The sequence below is a fragment of the Sturnus vulgaris genome, chromosome 13, assembly GCF_052056855.1.
Source record: "Sturnus vulgaris isolate bStuVul1 chromosome 13, bStuVul1.hap1, whole genome shotgun sequence".
Classification (NCBI taxonomy): Eukaryota; Metazoa; Chordata; class Aves; order Passeriformes; family Sturnidae; genus Sturnus; species Sturnus vulgaris.
This window is the reverse complement of record NC_142255.1, coordinates 10,679,473-10,696,019: the sequence shown is the minus strand read 5'-3', so window position 1 is coordinate 10,696,019 and position 16,547 is coordinate 10,679,473. Positions and strand designations below refer to the sequence as shown.

Sequence of the window (16,547 nt, the reverse complement as noted above, 5' to 3'; positions counted from 1 at the left end):
AGCACTGTCAGCTTTTACTCCTTTGATTGGAAATTATTCAAAATGCTGAAATGCACCAAATTTCAAAAGTATCAATTTCTACAAATTTCTTAGAATTCTCTAGTTTTAGTTAAAATAATCATGATTTTTTTTAAACAAAACAAAATCCCACAAAACTACAATTCTTTGGAAAAAACCACACAGTTCTTGACAGAGAGAGAATTCAACACAGTAAACTGGATTCTGTATGAGGCATACAAATCAAGAAATATCAAAAGAATTCAATCCTGATTTGGATACTAAGGCATCTAGTTTCATGTTATAGTTTAATGAAAACAGTTTTAATTCCCAGAATCTGATTGCAAAATTACATTACAAAATAAAATACTTAAACAACATTTAGTTATGTACATTCTGCTCCAAAAAATGGACTGTGGAAATCCTTTACATTTCTCTTAGAAATACATACAAACCACAGCAGAGGCCAACAATCCACTGGCAACTAATAGCCATGAGTCAACTTCAGGGAAAAATACCTGTGAAAGTTTTAATCTAATACTGCTCCACTGAAAGCATTTCAGTGTCTCTTCAGACTGCTTTAAGTAATTTGTTCTCCTTGCCCCAAAACATAATCCCAGTTTACCTTGCATGATGCCTGGGTACTTGTTAGGGTACATCTTTCACAGAAAAATATGACAAATATTAAGAACAGGAAATTAGAAGTTCAGAAAATTACAACATAGAAAGTCCAGGCAGGTGTACACTGTGTGGGTCATCTAAAACAGAAGGAAAAGTAAAATTGACTGTGCCCCTCTGATACCTTCCTGTATATATTTTATGGAAAACTTTACATAGCTTACCCTTTATCTTACTTCAAAACACAAAATTTACATTATTATTTAAAAAGAAACACAGATATACTTGAATAGAAACACAGTTATAAAATAACTAGTTTGTTAGGCTGTAGAAACAAATAATTTAAAGCTCTTACCAGTCTAGACAACTTGTACATTCATTTGAATGAGAATTCACACCAAGTGCTGCAAGATAGGAATTACATTCAGAGAAATGGATACCAACCTCCATTCCAAATTTCTCATCAGTACACACTAATAATCATCAATCTAGGTGAGGACAGTGGAACAAAAAATCTCTTATTTAGTCCCAAAGTGCAAATGATTCATTTGTTAAGGAACAAGGACTAAACACAGTAGTTTTCCTAGAGGTGGCTGAATTTCACATGAAGTGGAAAATTTTAATTTTGGTTATGTTTTATTTTGTCACACAAGATCAGGAAATTACAACTTCTAATCCCACAAAAATATGCTTAGACCACACAAATCTTCCTAATAAACCATTACAGAAGCAGGTTTCCTGGTTTGACTTAAATGCTTGTGGAAGCACAAATTCATTAATCTTTGCATTGTGCACACGCCAGTTTTGACATCTTTAGTGTTCTGCTTCTCCCCTGCCAATCACTTCAGCTGGAAACTTACTCAGAAGTTATTTTAAAGCTGTTCTTAAGTTACTTGATGAGAAAAAAAAGAGATTGCTGCAATGAGTGACCTTTTAAGCAAATACACTGCTATTTTCTTCAGTTCATTAGAGATAGATCAAACTAAGGCTGCACAAGAAATCGAGTACTTATGATCAAAGACAGATCCCAACTGCATGAAACAAAGCAGTTTCAGTGAAAATGCAGTCACTGAAGTCTGGTGATGAGAATTGAACTTTAAGAAGTATCCTGCATTTTGTCTGAAAAAACATCTGCCAATCATCAAATCTCTCAGAATCCTAAACAACAAAAGAACAGAAGAAAACAAAAATCAACAGGTACTTAAAACTATGACGCCTAGTTGTCCTATATACATATATATAAAAATTAACTTACATTATAATAATATTAAACTGCATAGCATTACAAAAGAAGGCAACTTGAATGGCTGAAATTAAAAAACGTGAATGTTACCAGCTCTATTATTACCATTCTGGAATTTCTAATACCATAGAGTAGACTGTTGCTAGCAACAGCTACAGCCCAATTTAAGCAAAGACTGCCTTAATTCCAGTGAATGTAGAAATCATTAATTAGACAAGTTGTTGCATGCTCTGCTTTCAGGTTCTCTTTGCAGGTTTTGCTGTTAACTGTTTCTCTCTTTCAAGTTCCTTCTCACGTTGCTGCTCTCGTTCCAATTCTTCCTTCTGCCTCTTTTGTTGCAGTTTAAGTGCTCTTTTCTAAACAGAAAAGACAAGAAAATAAATTTAAGTTTTACAGATATTTTTAACTTGGAGCAACAAACAAAATCCCTCCAATTCTCCCTCTCTCCAATACATCCTCCTTATGACTGAATATAGCATAAACTCTTCATTTTTTGCTTCATCCCTCCCACTTTCGGTTTTACTGTTCATAAATGGGAAGTTTGTGATCTACACTGGGAAAACACAAACTGGAGCCCCTTCAGTCTCACTAAAAGTCATCCTCTTGATATACCTGACAAGGATCTTGCCATGCAATTTACTGCCTCCAAGAAAAAGTTCTCTTGTTGAACACACTGAAGGACTACTCTTGCCAGGATGTAACCAGGCTGTCTGTGTAGCATGAAACCAGTGAACTTATGCCACTGTTAATGGTACATTAAACAGAAGGAGACATTCTTACATTTATGACAATCAGTTTCCACTGAAATGAAACTGAAACAACAAAGAGAAATACTTGGAATGGAGTGGACTAAGCAACAGAACAAGGCATGATTCTTACACCACCTAAACATGAAGATGGCACTGAAAGTGTAGTTCAGATGTGTAAGTTGCTTGAGCACCACTAGGAGCAAGTGAAAGGTTAAAACATACATGGCTTGGAGCTAGTGAAAACATCCTTTTAAGATAAAACCCTTAAAAAAGAAGTTGGAAGTCAATAAAACATAAGTAAATATATGTATTGGAAAGTAAAAATATTTATTCCACTTACTTTTAACTTTGATGTTTTCTCGTGCAGCATCATCATTTCATTTCTAATATTCACTAACTTGTTGTGATAGTGTTTAGCTTCTGAAAACTTAAAAACCATAACTGTTAAAGCAGTGACTGTCAAGTCAGAATAGTTGTTTTATAAAGCTACAGAGCAAAATAGCAATCAAAAACAGTGATTACCAGAACAGTCTGATAATGAACAAACATGTTCAAGTTTATATATAAAATTTACATATAACATGTATTAATATAGAAAACTACTACATCTCAACAGTTACACACAGTAATCTACTGAGCTAAGAGTCACAAAACAGAATAAAAATATTACAACTTTATGCACCATGCATGAGTGTTTCATGCACCCTTCCTGCTAGTCTGGGGAGGTGCACAGAGCCTCAATTCTACTGCAAAAACATGTACATTTGCCTTGGCTGCTGGCTTTGAACAGCCAGTGTCACCAATGCTGCCTGACTGAGCCTGCGCTCTCTTCCCATTGCCCTTCCTATTTAAGGGAAATATGCTGGCTCCCACCCTCTCCAGCAGTTTGTCTCTAATATCTGAACTGGTTTTCTTTCTGTAGGTCATTAAGAACAAGGAAAAGACACAAGCTGCTAGTAATGCTTCAGCAAGAAATCTATTCTAATCTAGAATTTAAAAGGCATTACTGGTACTTACCAAAGCATTGATATCAACAATGGAGTTACACTCTTTGAATTTTGAAATTTCTTGTTCTAATGTTTCTAGCAGTACAACTTGGTTCTGTCTAAAACAAAAAACAATATGCATAAACCCAAAGTAAAGCACCACATATGCTTTTCAACCAGACCTTTAAACAGACTTTTAATCAAAACAGTATCAATACACACTTCCCAATACCAGATTCCTCTTATGCATTGCCAGGCGATTTCAATAAAAACACGAGTAAATAACTTCAGAAAAATCCAAGCTGCTATTTGTTGCACAAATTCAGCAGCATCATACAGCACATAAATATCAAACAATATATCTCACTACAAGCTGCCCTGAATACAAACTGCATGTCTCCAAGCAAAATAAACTAGCTTTTAGCACACTTTCCACTACAGAAGTTAATAAGCATTTAAGAAATCTAGGTCTTCTGTTCTACCAGGCATAGGGGATTTTAGTCTTGTAGCGTTACACATTCTTCAGCCACAGTGCTCATAGGCTACACTGCAGCTTATATATAGCCCCTGGTACTCCCACAGATCCCTGAATTATTCAGGCTGCTCGAGTCAGGATACAGAAATGCTGATAAACTATATCCCAGTTAAAGGGAGCTGGCATATTGTATTGAAAAGAGCTGCAAACCAAGTATGCACGTGTATGAAGCTGTTTTCAAAAATCTGCTTACGTAAGTTCCTGCAGTGCTGACTTTGATCGCTGAAGATCAGGCAGATAGTGGGAAATCAATCCTTCAGTGAGCTGCTCCACAGCTTTCTCATCTATTAAAGGCAGATCTTCTACGACTCCTTCATCTGGAGATGCATCACTGCGACCTGCACCAACGAACAGAACAGCAAGGCTGAGTGTGACAGGCCAGTATACATTTCAAGTTTCACCTAGAGCAACTACATCTTCCTTTTCAAAAATTAAAAGCATTAAAACACATTCAAATTCTCTGCACTTTTCCAACTAAACTGAACTTTTGTCTTCCTCCTCTTCTTTATTCCTCCCTTAGTCTTACATCATAAGCTTCATGGTGAACCCTTTTATATGAACACCAGCAGAACAGAAAGAGGGAAAACAATAACTGTTCCATATACATCTTAAAAAAAAAAAAAAAAAAAAAAGAGTACTCCAGTCTACAGAAGAAAAAAAATGGGCAACATCAGTGTTCTGACGATGTATCAAAAGCTCCTAAACATCAGCAGACCCCAGCCTTTGCTTTCAAAGCCTGAGAACAAGCTGGGCTATGAAAGGTCTTCGCTTGTCACTCAAAACACCAAGAATTCACACTGATCTCCAAGAACTGAACTTCACAACCTGCAAAACACACTATGGGCACGCTGTGATTATTTCTTGTCTGCAGTGCTCGTGGAAGACAAAACCCTTGAACCTACAGGCCCCCGCACGGAAGAGCGATGCGGGCGGCAGCCGTCGGCCACCGAGGGAGCCCGGCCGTGACATCGGGAGAGCCTCCCGGCGGGCGCTCTGCTCTGACCGGGCCCTGCGGCGGCTCCGGCCTCTCCTCGGCTCTCCCCGCACCCGCGGCCCGCCCGGCCCGGCCCGGCCTCCCCTCACGTACCCAGCGAGCGCCCGGGGTCGCCCGCGGCCGCCGCCTCATTCCCCTCCGGCCGCTCCGCGCCGCTCATCGCTGCCGCTCCCGGCGCCCTCCGGCAGAGCAGGGCAGGGCAGGCCCGCCTGAGCCCCCGGCAGGCGGGTCCGGCTGCCCTCAGCGAGCGGGCCGGCCCGGCGCCCCCCGGCCCGCGCCCCGCCGCCGCCGCACCATAGAGTCCCCGTGCCGCGCTCCGGGCTGGGCGGCGCGCCGGGCGCGGAAGTGACGCGCCAGTGACGATGGTGCCGCTGAGGGACGAGCCTGACACCGGGCCGGGCCCCCGCCGGCACCGTGACGGTGTCGGTGTCGGGCCGTGCTTCCTGCCGCTCTCCTCCGCTCCCCGGGCCTGCCTGACTCGCCCGGAGCACTCGGAAGCCGCCCGGCCCCGGGAGCAGCCTCGATGTGCGGAGTTCCGACCGCGCTGTGGAGCGGGGCCCTGGCCAAGCGCAGGTGCGATGGCCCCGTCCCAGCGTGCGGGAACAGCGGCTGCCGGGCGGGAGCAGCACAGCGCAGCCAGGGAGCTCTGCCGCTGCGGCAGGACACAACTAAAATCACCGCAGGTGCCCTTTCTTAGGGACATCCTTGCTCTTATATTTTAGAGATTTGTATTCGCAGAAACAGCGCAGACTTTACTTGCAGCTTTTGTTTCTTGGGAAATACATAACTAGTTTTTGTGTATTCGTCTGTCTCTGCATCTCCCCCGACAGTCTGCACGAGCAGTAATAACTTCACACAGAATCATAGAATATTCTGAATTGGAGGGGTCATTAAGTCCAGCTCTTAAGTGAATGGCCCATATGGGGATTAAACTGCCACCTTGGTTTTAGCACCCTGCTCTAACCAACTTGCAACTATATATATTCTTTAATGAAAAAGCATTTTTTCATGGTATGGTAGGATCTATAATTTTTTTCCTCTTTTACTTATAAAGGTATTTTCCGGAAATGCAAGTGCAACTATAGAAAGAAACTAATGAAGGACCACTCAGAAAGTTTTTTAAATGCAATATTTTAATATATCCCCAAACCTTAAAGATTAAATTAGATTCAGGCAGTCCCCTTAGAGCTCTTCAGAAATAGATCAAGGCAAAAAAAGAGGATTTTGAGGTGATCCCTTGTTACTGCGCTGCAAAGAGAGAGAAAGCAACACACACGGACCTCTTTGGGGAAAAAAGGCCAACTTTATTGTACGGACATCCCGTATTTAAAGTGTGTTACGTGCAGCCAGGACAGGACAGTAGTTCATTGGACAATTGATAAAAACATCCTTGGGACAGTACCTCGGATGTATCCCACGGGAAAGACACCAGGTGTTAATCTTTATTATGAATTCCACTCTGTTTTTTATCACCCTGGGAAACTTCCTCCCTGACTGAAGCTGTAGTCAGCTTGTCAGCCTGGGCATGGAGCTGAGAGTCAGGAGAAATCCAGGCCTGAAAAAAAATTTCAAAGCTGTAATTCCCTAGCTCTCTAAATGTGTGTGTCCACAATCTGTCAACCTTAAATCGAACATTTCTAACAGCAAGATTGTTGCAAATTAATTTGCATTTTTCTTCATATATATTCTAATTAACTTTTGCTCACAATTATGTCACTATTCCATCATTATATTAAAAACTTACCCATCTTTCTGCTTTTTTAAAGAAGCAACAAGAGGAAGTTGTTAATTAACTCAGACTCAAATTCTTAAGTCCAACTGGTTAGCAATTTTACATAAAAGTTTCTTTTTGTAGGGGGGAAAACCCACAACTTTTGTTGAAAGCTTCATTGGGAAAGACTTCTCAGTTTCCAGATGGAATTTCTAGTAAGAAGAAGTGAGATAATGACTCTGAAATAGTCTCGAGATGTAGGAGTTTCAGATTTGTGCTCCTGCTTTGCCTGTTCCAGGCCTTCCCACGTCTTGCAGAAATAGACTTCGGATTGGAATAGAAAACTGCTCTCTGGTTTTCTAGACAAATTAAAATTTAACTGTTTGTCAACCCAAATGTTCCAAAAAAAAGAATGATAGAAAACTTTCCATGTCCTTTTCTTCTGCAAAATGTCCTCTGTTTCACAGGAACTATTTCCAAAGTGCCTTTGTATGTAATACTGTTAACACCACATAATCGTGTTCATTTTAATTTTATGTTGTAGCAACCGTGTTGAGAAACCTTTAATGGAACACTGACACATTTGCATTTAGGATTTTATTGTTGAAACTAATTTAAGCAGTTATGTATGTGTTAATCGTGCTCCACTCTAGAAATGTGAGTGAAAATGGAGTTAAGTTAGCTTGAGTTTTATAGCAAAAAAGATGTTTTGAACTATTAGCTTTGGAGGTGTCACATGACTTCAAGGATGACAACATGGAAAGGAAATACTTCACATTAATAGGTAACCTCTTAGAGACTCTCTGTCCTTGTTAAGTAAATGAGACAAAGAAAGAGTAGAGCCTTGGCTGTAACAATAAAGAAATTGAGCATAGCAGGCTGGTACAAACAGTTCTGTTCAACAGAGGCTCATCTTACCAATGTATGAGCTGGTTCTTGACTTGACAACACTTCTGGTCTTAGTTATTCAGTAAAAAGTGAGTTGGCAAACCTTGGTGCACTGGTTTAGTGTGTTTCCTCCCAGCTAAATACCCTTCCTCAGTGCTGGAAGTTTCTGTTCCTGTAGAAGTGGCAAAGCTCTAGTGTAAAGTCCAACATTTTAAGACAGTTTTAAAAGCAATTCTGGTGGCTCCTGGAGCTTGGCTGCTCACGTCTGTGTGTCATCATTCACTTGTGCTGGTACAAGTCGTGAAACTCTTGAAACACAGAGTGAGTTAAATCACCCAGAGAGAACAAAACATTAAAAATGGGTGAACTGGAACACAGCTGGGAGCACTTCCCTAGGCAGCAAGGCCGGCTTAACTGGTTCCCATCCTTGGCTGCTCATTCTAACTCCCACACTGTTCACTGCTCCCCTGTTGTCATACGGATGTCTGTGCGAGTAGAGACCAAGGAAGCAGTCTCAGTTACACATACAAATATATCCAAAACCCTCCCAATATGCATTGTCTAATTCTGACCCATTTCAGGGATTCAGTTCATTGTCTGGCTCCTGCACAATTGTACTGGTAATAATGCTGGGGTAATTATGATGTGGGTGAAAGGACAGGAGATGGCACCACTTTAGCCACTTGAAGAAAAATAATGTGAGATTACATGCTCAGGGAAACAGCCACATTGTAAAGTGGCAAAGGAGCTCAGATAAAGGGTCACACTGTCTATTTTTGGACATCATTGAGAGAACAACAATAACCAACCTCCACCCAAGGCCAGTTTACCAGAGGACTCCCATCCCACAGGGCCTGTTCCAAGGGGCTCACTCCATGTCCTGCACCACTGCTCTGATGGCTGCCAGAATCTGTCAGCCCTTGACCAGAAAAAGAGTGCCCTTCTCCAAAATCCTGCACTTCTGTACAACTCTCCAATCTTGGTCAATTCCTTCAACTAAGTAAAAAGCCAAGATATATATATATATGTACCTTCTCTCTGACAGGCATGATTTCCCAGAAGTGTTTATAGCTTAGCGAACTGAGTACAGTAATACAATTTGGCCATATGTAGGCACGTGTAGGCTGAAACTCAGAAGAAAATTTCTAGTACTCAGACCAATGAGGAGCGGGAATAACCTCTCAGAAAAATTAATAAAGGCAAAAATCTAATTACTCTTATATTAGAGCACAGTTATGAAAGGAATTATACAACAGCAAGGTCTCTGAGGTTTGTTTCTCCTTACATCCTTTAAGGAATGTTCAGAAAGGCGTATGAAACTTCGTACAACTCTGCCTTAACAGAGTTAGTGTAAAGAGCTGTGCCGTGACAGAAGAGAAAAGCAACACAATGCAAACTTCTGCCTTTCAAAATCTGAAGCCAGAGCACGGAACGATGCAGTTCAGGCTTCCAGCGTACTGAACACAGCTTTCTGTCTATCACGGACCACCATACCTGCATTGTATGGCTTTGGCAGTTCTTAGCCTCTACCTCGCACGCCATTTACCCAGTGAACACGACCGCACAGAGGGACGGGAGCAGACCCTCAGGCCACGCCGAGGGACGCGAGGGGGACACCGGGCGGGCCCCTATGCCCTGAGCCCCGCAGCGCGATTTCGCCGCATCGCGGGCAGCGCGGGCGCGGCGAGACGGCGGCAGCGGGACTCGAACCCGCGGCCGTCCCGGGCGGACGGCGCAGGCGCGGTGCCGGCGGGGTCCGCGGGCGCGCAGGGGACGCGACTCCCGCCGACTGCAGCCGCCGCCGTGCGCGGGGCGGCCCCGGGAGCGCGCAGGGGTTGCGGAGGAGGCGCGCTGCCCGCCCGCGGCGGTGCGCGGAGCGGAGGGATGTGACGCGCATGGCGGCGGCGGCGGCGCTCCCCCTGCGCCGGCAGGGAGGCGGCCCCGCGCCGGGCGCCGCCTGCCCGGCCGCGGCGTGACCGGGGCTGTGCCGGCTGAGCGCTGCGCGGGGTGACCGGGACTTCGGCGGTGACAGCGCCTCGCGGCGCGGTGCCCGGCGCGGAGGCGGCGCTGAGGGCCGGCGGTGCCGGGGCGCTCCGCGGCGGAACCCCGCGCCGCGTTCCGTCCGGCCTGCGCGGGGCCCGGAGGGGCGATGTAGGGGACATGCCCTGACGGGACGACGAGCGGTCTGGGCGCCGCCTGCGAGGGCACAGCTGCGCCAGCGGAGCCACCCGCGGCGGGTCGGCCGCGCCCGGCGAGGCCCCCGAGCGCTGCCGCTATGGCTGGGGCCGGGCTCTGGACGAGCATCAAGTCCCTGCTAGGGAGAAGCGAGGACCCTCTGTTCCTGAACGACTCCAGTGCCTTTGACTTCTCGGACGAGGTGGGGGACGAGGACTTCCCCAGGTTTAACAAGCTGCGCGTGGTGGTGGCGGACGACGGCTCGGAGGCGGCCCCGGAGACTCCGGTGAACGGGGCGTCCCCGGGGCTGCCGTCTGACGACGAGTCCCTGCTGGACCGGGACATCGCCCTGCGCAGCGCCCGGGCCGGCCGGCCGGACCCCTGCAGCGGCTGCAGCAGCCGGCGGGAGCGCTCCAAGCAGAGGAAGGTGAAGAAGCGGCTGACGCTCGCTGCCCTCCTATACCTCCTGTTCATGACGGGGGAGCTCATAGGTGAGTCGGGGGCCTTCTGTGCCGTCCCTCCGCACGGTGCCTCACAGCCTGTTAGGCTGCTCTGGCCTTGGCTTTGAGTATTTTTTGACAGAAACCATCAGTCCTTTAGAAAGAACAGAGAGATGAGCTGCACGTGCAGAGGGTGAGAGGGAATAAAGTCCACTTGTATTTTCCATGAAAGAATTTGCAACTTCTCTTACCTGAATTTCTCATTAATTCCCTGAAATGGAATAAAGTATACAAATTTTTCTTTGTCTAATGGATTTTGATTGCTCCTTGTAAGTTTTTAAGGTGTTTTTAACAAAGGCAAAGTGGCATGAACAATTTCAATTGCAATATTTTTTAATCCACGGCCATAAAGTCTTGCTGTGTTTGCAACAAGAGAATAAATAGAAAATACAGTTTCAAATGTGACATTTACCATAATAATGAAAATAATACTGAGGGGTATTTGTCCTTATTCACCAGATACAGCAATACACACAATTACTTAGAAGTGAAGACAAGTCCTAAGCTATCAATGGCAATCCAGTGAAGACATCACTCCCTTGAGAACTTCTTCATGTCCTACTGTGCTCTGGACTAGCGTGCTCCATGCAGACATAAATCGTATGAGCACAGTAATTTAAAGTGATAGTTATTTTAACACTTCTCGCCCCAACATATCAAAGTACCAAGTAGTTGCATTAAATTATTTGTGGTTTTTGTTTGTTAGTCCTTGCAGAAGTATAGTGGGGTTTTACCTGAAAATGAGCTCCTATATAAGCAGCTGATTGTTGGTCAGAAGAATAAAACTATTGCTCAAGTTCAGCTTTTATTGCTCCCTCCTAACAGCTGTGCTGTGCAGGACGAGGAGAACCTGTGCATTATACACCAGTCTGTACTCAACAACTGTGCTTTATCGAATAGGCTATAGCAGAGTAGAATTGAAATAAAATGTGAGTGTCCCTGAGATGCATAGATTAGCTGTTAAATGTTATGCCTTTGCCATTGTCTAGTCATTTTTACAAAGTTCAGTATTTATCTTTTAATCTCTGTTCACTTACTGTGTCCTGTTACTATTTGTATTTTGGATACATCCATGCCATGCAGTGCAAGTGTCTCCTGGGTGTGACTCAGCCTCCTGCAAAATGTTTTAATGCTTTACTCCACTGTCCCCTGATTTGGAGTTGTGGGGAGAACTACACAGTGCCAGTACATTGATACATGTATGTTGAGCCAGGTCTCTCCCTAGCAATTAATTGGTTTTCAGTTTCTTAAATTTCAACATTCAAGTCTGAATCAGAGCTAATCAGATTAATTACTTGCCATAATTCAAACACACACACACACAAAAATTCAAATCATAAAAACTTTCTGGAAGTGAAGAACAGTAGCATGGGACCTACATCTTCCTCCTGACTTGTGCAAACTGAGTCAATTGAGTACGTGTGTGAAGCGAGCTCATACTCTTGGATGCTTTTTCTAGGACAGCTGTGAATTACGTTTTTAAGACTAATGTGTGCAAGATGGAGAGGGAGTGAAATAATTGCTGGAGGATAACTAATGCAGTTTGTCCCACAGATGTAGGGGAAAAAACCCCCTAGAAGAAATGTTCTGTTTTTCAGAGAGACCAGAATATTGACTGTGTCTGCACCAGTTTTATTTGGGGCCTTATTTCAGGAATGTGGGTTAATGGAAAAAAGTAGTTTTGCCTTTCAGCATGTCTCAGTGTGTGGCTGGTCATTAATAACATGGCCACAATACATCAGTTTATTATGGCTAAGGCACTATGTGTCAAACCTGTTGGGATTTGGCTGAATGCCACCATTTACCCCCTGGCTCCATGTTTTTTCTCTGGCTGAGATTTTGGTTCAGCATGAACTCAGGTAAATTTGATAAGCAATAGTGTTGTATTTTAGGCTTAGACATCCATTAACATGAGAGTGATGTTAGTTGACTGTATTTGTATCAGAGTTCTGATGTACACAATTTAGTTCATCTGAAGGGCCTCTTTCTGAATAATGTCTGAGCTGTTGGCAGGTTGATGCTCAAGTCACTAGGAGCATTTCTCTTTGGTACTTTGGATCCAATTCATGCTGTTGGAGACCTCTCCATAGCTAATGCAGGGAGAGCTCTAGAAATAATAGATGTTGAGAGTAAAAATACTCTCATCACTGTCACATCATCTGTTGTTCTTCCCGTGCAGTCAGGACTTGAGCAGGCTGGATTTGTCTGTACAGAGTGTTAGTGCTGTACTGTGGACTTGTCCTCCTCACGTCTGGGTGTGCTGTTTCCAGCCATATTTCATACTTTGGGCACAGAATCAGAGAGCACTGAGGGCCAGACCCATCAAATATTCAGGTATCCATCTTCCACAGAGAATAAATAGAGGGTTTTGATATCTCTGTAATTCTGTGGATCTTGACCTGAATGACTTGTCACAGGGCAAGTAGTTATCAGCAGAAGAGTAATTAGAGATACAGCCCCCAAGTCCTGGGTCAGTGCCCCACCTGTTTAATTTATTTCATTCCAGCCCTGTACTGTGTTGTCTTTGGTTGGTTTCAAATTTCCAAACTTTATGAATTGATCTGAAGCTCAGATATTTGGGAAACTCCTGTCATACAGGATATTTTAACTGACGTCTATGATCTTTGATAGATTTGAGTTTCTGAAAAAAAGGCAGAAGTCTCTATCAATTATTTTTTTCAGTAAAAATCTTTCTGATATCTCTTACCAATGTCAAGATGAAGGAAATCTTGTTTCAGCAGGTTTTTTTGTGAAATCTTGATTGGCATATTTTTCCAAACTCATTACTCCAGCCTATCTCAAGAGTTTGTTGTTTAATTTGATGAACAGTCAGATAACAATTTACACTTTGGGAAAACCATTGTGTATCAAGAAATGAAAAACATATTGCAAGTGCTAGTTAGCTTTTCTGACAGGCTTTTGATGTTTTCAGCTATGTTTAGAGATTTCTAATTGATCACCCATGAGGAGAACTGCTCTCCTTCATGGGTCACTGAAAACAGTGGTGAGCCATCAAGCTGTCTATTTGTAAAGGTTATAGATGTCTTTTTTTCCAAGTTGCCAGTTGTATTTAAACTGCCCCTAGGCAGTACCTTTAACCAAGTGATGAACTGATACCTTTAGAAACAGAGAACCTTTGATTTCAGGATTTTGTAAATGGCAGTTGTGTTTTCTTAATCCACATGCTGCATTACGTTTAACTTCAGTATCTGAATTCCTTCCTTATAATTTTATTTTGAAAATCTTTAAAAGTGAGAGGCTAGCTGAAGTGGAATTGCCTTTTCTTGGACTGAAGTGATTCTCAAAATAATACATACGAATCAACATATATACTGTAAGTAATGATATATGTAAACTGCTGAACTAAATGTCCTTATATATAAATTATTGTTCCTTCATGGTTGACTGTAAAAGAGGCTGAGTTGCACTTTCTAAATAATTTCTTTCTAAATTATGGGAGAACACAAATTAATTCAGAAAGGAAAGGCATAACTCATTTTACTCAAAAAGCTGCTGAATTGCTAAATCTTAAAAACTCATTGTTTTTGAGCTGCAATGGCCTTTTGAAGAATTTCAGCCTCAGAAGAATTTGACATAGAAAGTTCTGAACAACTGAAGAAAGGGGCTGGAGGAAAGGAGGTGTTTGAAATGTAGTGCATTTGGTAGTTGCCCACAGCACAAACAGTACTGCAGTACTGCTGTGCTCCGTGCTTGGCTGGGGGGGAGAGAGTAGCTCTGGCTGCAGGTGTGTACATAAAAACACCTGCAGCCACACACACAGGTTTTATGACCAGTCCTAAAAGCAGTCAGCCAGTTGTGAATTCCCCTTCGCTATTTCTTCTTGTCAGCCTCTTCACTAAGACAATTTTAATTGTATACGAAGATTTCTTGATTTGAAATGTTAGCTGGAGCCTGAAGCCTGCCAAATGGCACACCAGCTGCACGCTTTGCAGTACAATTTACAGGCTGCATGGCAATCCCAAGGTAAAAAGAGAAACCAAATCATAACTGAGCTGACACTGAAGATGTGATCTTACCTTCAAGCATATGGGGGACAACACGCTTGTCCTTGATTCTCCTTTGTATAAGGGATACTTAAGCGAGAGGTGCATTGTTTAAATCTCTCATTCATCTAATAGTAGCACTAGCAATTGAATTGGAACAAAGACATTAACCTTTGATCTCAGGTTATTTGTCTCAATGCAGCTCATTATTACAAGAAGAAATTATGGTAATAAATAACAAAGAAAAATGCTGTACGAGTGAAAGTCAGTGTCTGCAATAGATATTGCCAGAACTTACAAATTCCTGCCAGGATGGGGAATAATTAAGGTTAAAAGATAATGTAATAAAAATAAAAAGGGGACAGGGAAAGTTTCCCGGTCGTTGAGTCTTTGGAGTTCTGTTCCTGTTCTGTAATGTCAGTGTTTAACAGATACAGTTTAACAAAAGAATCAGTTGATTAAATACATGTGCTGTATTATGTAGAGAAAAGATACAAAATTGTTTTGGACCTGATCTTGCAAACATTATGATGCAAGTAGTCTCTGTTAGAACAACAGGAGTGAATCCTTTCTATGTTATTCTTAATGGAAAGCACACTTGACTGCACTTTTAACTGTGGTAGCTTTAAATTATAGCATGGCATTTTGCTTGTAGTGGCAAACCCCATCCATGTTTAGTGAGTATAAGAAGGGCTCTCATGTACTTACTGCACTATTCTGAAAGGAAATAACTGTAAGCTATGCAAGAGGATATTATGCAAAATAATTAAAAATGTCATGTGTCCTGACTTTTCCTATTATGTTTTCAGGTGGCTATGTTGCTAACAGTCTTGCAATTATGACAGATGCACTTCACATGCTAACTGACCTTAGTGGAATTATTTTGACCCTCCTCGCTCTCTGGCTGTCTGCAAAATCTCCGACAAAGAGGTTCACTTTTGGATTTCATCGCTTAGGTATGGAGCGATCAGATTTTGCTATTAAAGAGTATTTTAAGCATCAACTGTAAAGGACACCTAAATCTAGAAGAACAGGTAGCTAGAAAGAAAGTAGCAACAAACCTAAGAGTTGCTTTAACTGACTGTCCTTTCACTGGCCATTGGGGATAAACTGCATAGGTTGTATTGCCACAAGGGAATAGATTAAAAAAACAAAAAACCAAACTTGGCCAAAAGTTTGATGGCAGAATTTCATTGACTGGGAGCAGGACAAGTCTCTCCATCTCTGTGGAACTGGCACTTGGCATATTCAGAGTTAAATTCTGAATGCTCGATTCATCTTCCTTCTTGAAGAGGAAGGCTGGGCAATAGAATTCACGGTGACATTGTTGGTGCAGGAGCTGTGCATGCCAGCCCGTTGTTCACAACAGATTATTGCCAGTGCCCAGGATTTACGAAATCTTGTTGACTTCAGCAGAATTGTGATACTGAAGAAAGGTCCTATTCAATGTGAAAAATTACATTTTAATCCACAACTAAGAAGTTATGTAGAACATATTATTAGAGAGCTCTGCCCTGCCAGAAGTCCTTTAAATCAGTATTCCTCTTGCATTCCCCAAACCACAGAAAGCTGAGGTCAAAATGCCCCATGGTTTGCAAAATACAGCAAGTTATTTAACCTCTGTCCAGTTTAGGTGTATCTAAAAAGAAGTATAAACAGAATTATGGACTAACCTTTGGCAGAATATTTTCAGGATTTATTACTTCATGTTTGGAAATTTAATGATGATAAAGGGTGTTTTCATTTGGTTGCTAACTGGATATAATATACAGCTGCAGGTCTATAGACATTTTAGCAAAAACTTCAAAGTATCTTTTTCATGAAATAGATAATTTGTAGTGTCCCAGTTTTCTACCTGTTTTCTGTAACACTCTATAGCATGCATTTTTCAAGGAGTTTCATTCTTGTGTAGTAAGTATTTGCAATTCTTATTTTGGCTGCTAGAACAGCAGTAGAATTCAACAACTCCATCACTCCTTGTCATTTGTCATCAGTTAGTCACTAGTGCATGAATGCATAACTCTGTACACTAGCTAAGCTCTTTGGGGCTCTAGCAAGAAAGCATTAGCAATGCCAGCATTTCCCATTACCAACTTTTCTTTCATGAAGTTTTAATTTTGTGATAGGAGCTCCTCTGATACTGAAAC

The 16,547-nt window shown here is 42.5% G+C and overlaps 2 protein-coding genes across 2 annotated transcripts in view; one reads left to right on the top strand and one right to left on the bottom strand.

Annotated features, from left to right (window-relative positions):
* Nucleotides 1-288: 288 nt before the first annotated feature.
* BLOC1S6 (biogenesis of lysosomal organelles complex 1 subunit 6) lies at nucleotides 289-5,430 on the bottom strand. Its single transcript, XM_014887714.2, has 5 exons — nucleotides 5,216-5,430; nucleotides 4,322-4,466; nucleotides 3,625-3,712; nucleotides 2,948-3,034; nucleotides 289-2,214 (listed from the first exon to the last, which is right to left on the bottom strand). The coding sequence occupies exons 1-5, from the start codon at nucleotides 5,280-5,282 to the stop codon at nucleotides 2,095-2,097; spliced, it is 507 nt and encodes a 168-aa protein (XP_014743200.2). The 5' UTR covers nucleotides 5,283-5,430; the 3' UTR covers nucleotides 289-2,094.
* A 4,564-nt stretch (nucleotides 5,431-9,994) lies between these two features.
* SLC30A4 (solute carrier family 30 member 4) overlaps nucleotides 9,995-16,547 on the top strand; it is a 16,629-nt gene continuing 10,076 nt past the window's right edge. Inside the window, exons 1-2 of the mRNA XM_014887769.2 lie at nucleotides 9,995-10,387; nucleotides 15,210-15,356. Of these exons, the coding sequence (XP_014743255.1) occupies nucleotides 9,997-10,387; nucleotides 15,210-15,356 (538 nt within the window). The 5' untranslated portion in view covers nucleotides 9,995-9,996. The remainder of the gene's footprint in view (nucleotides 10,388-15,209; nucleotides 15,357-16,547) is intronic.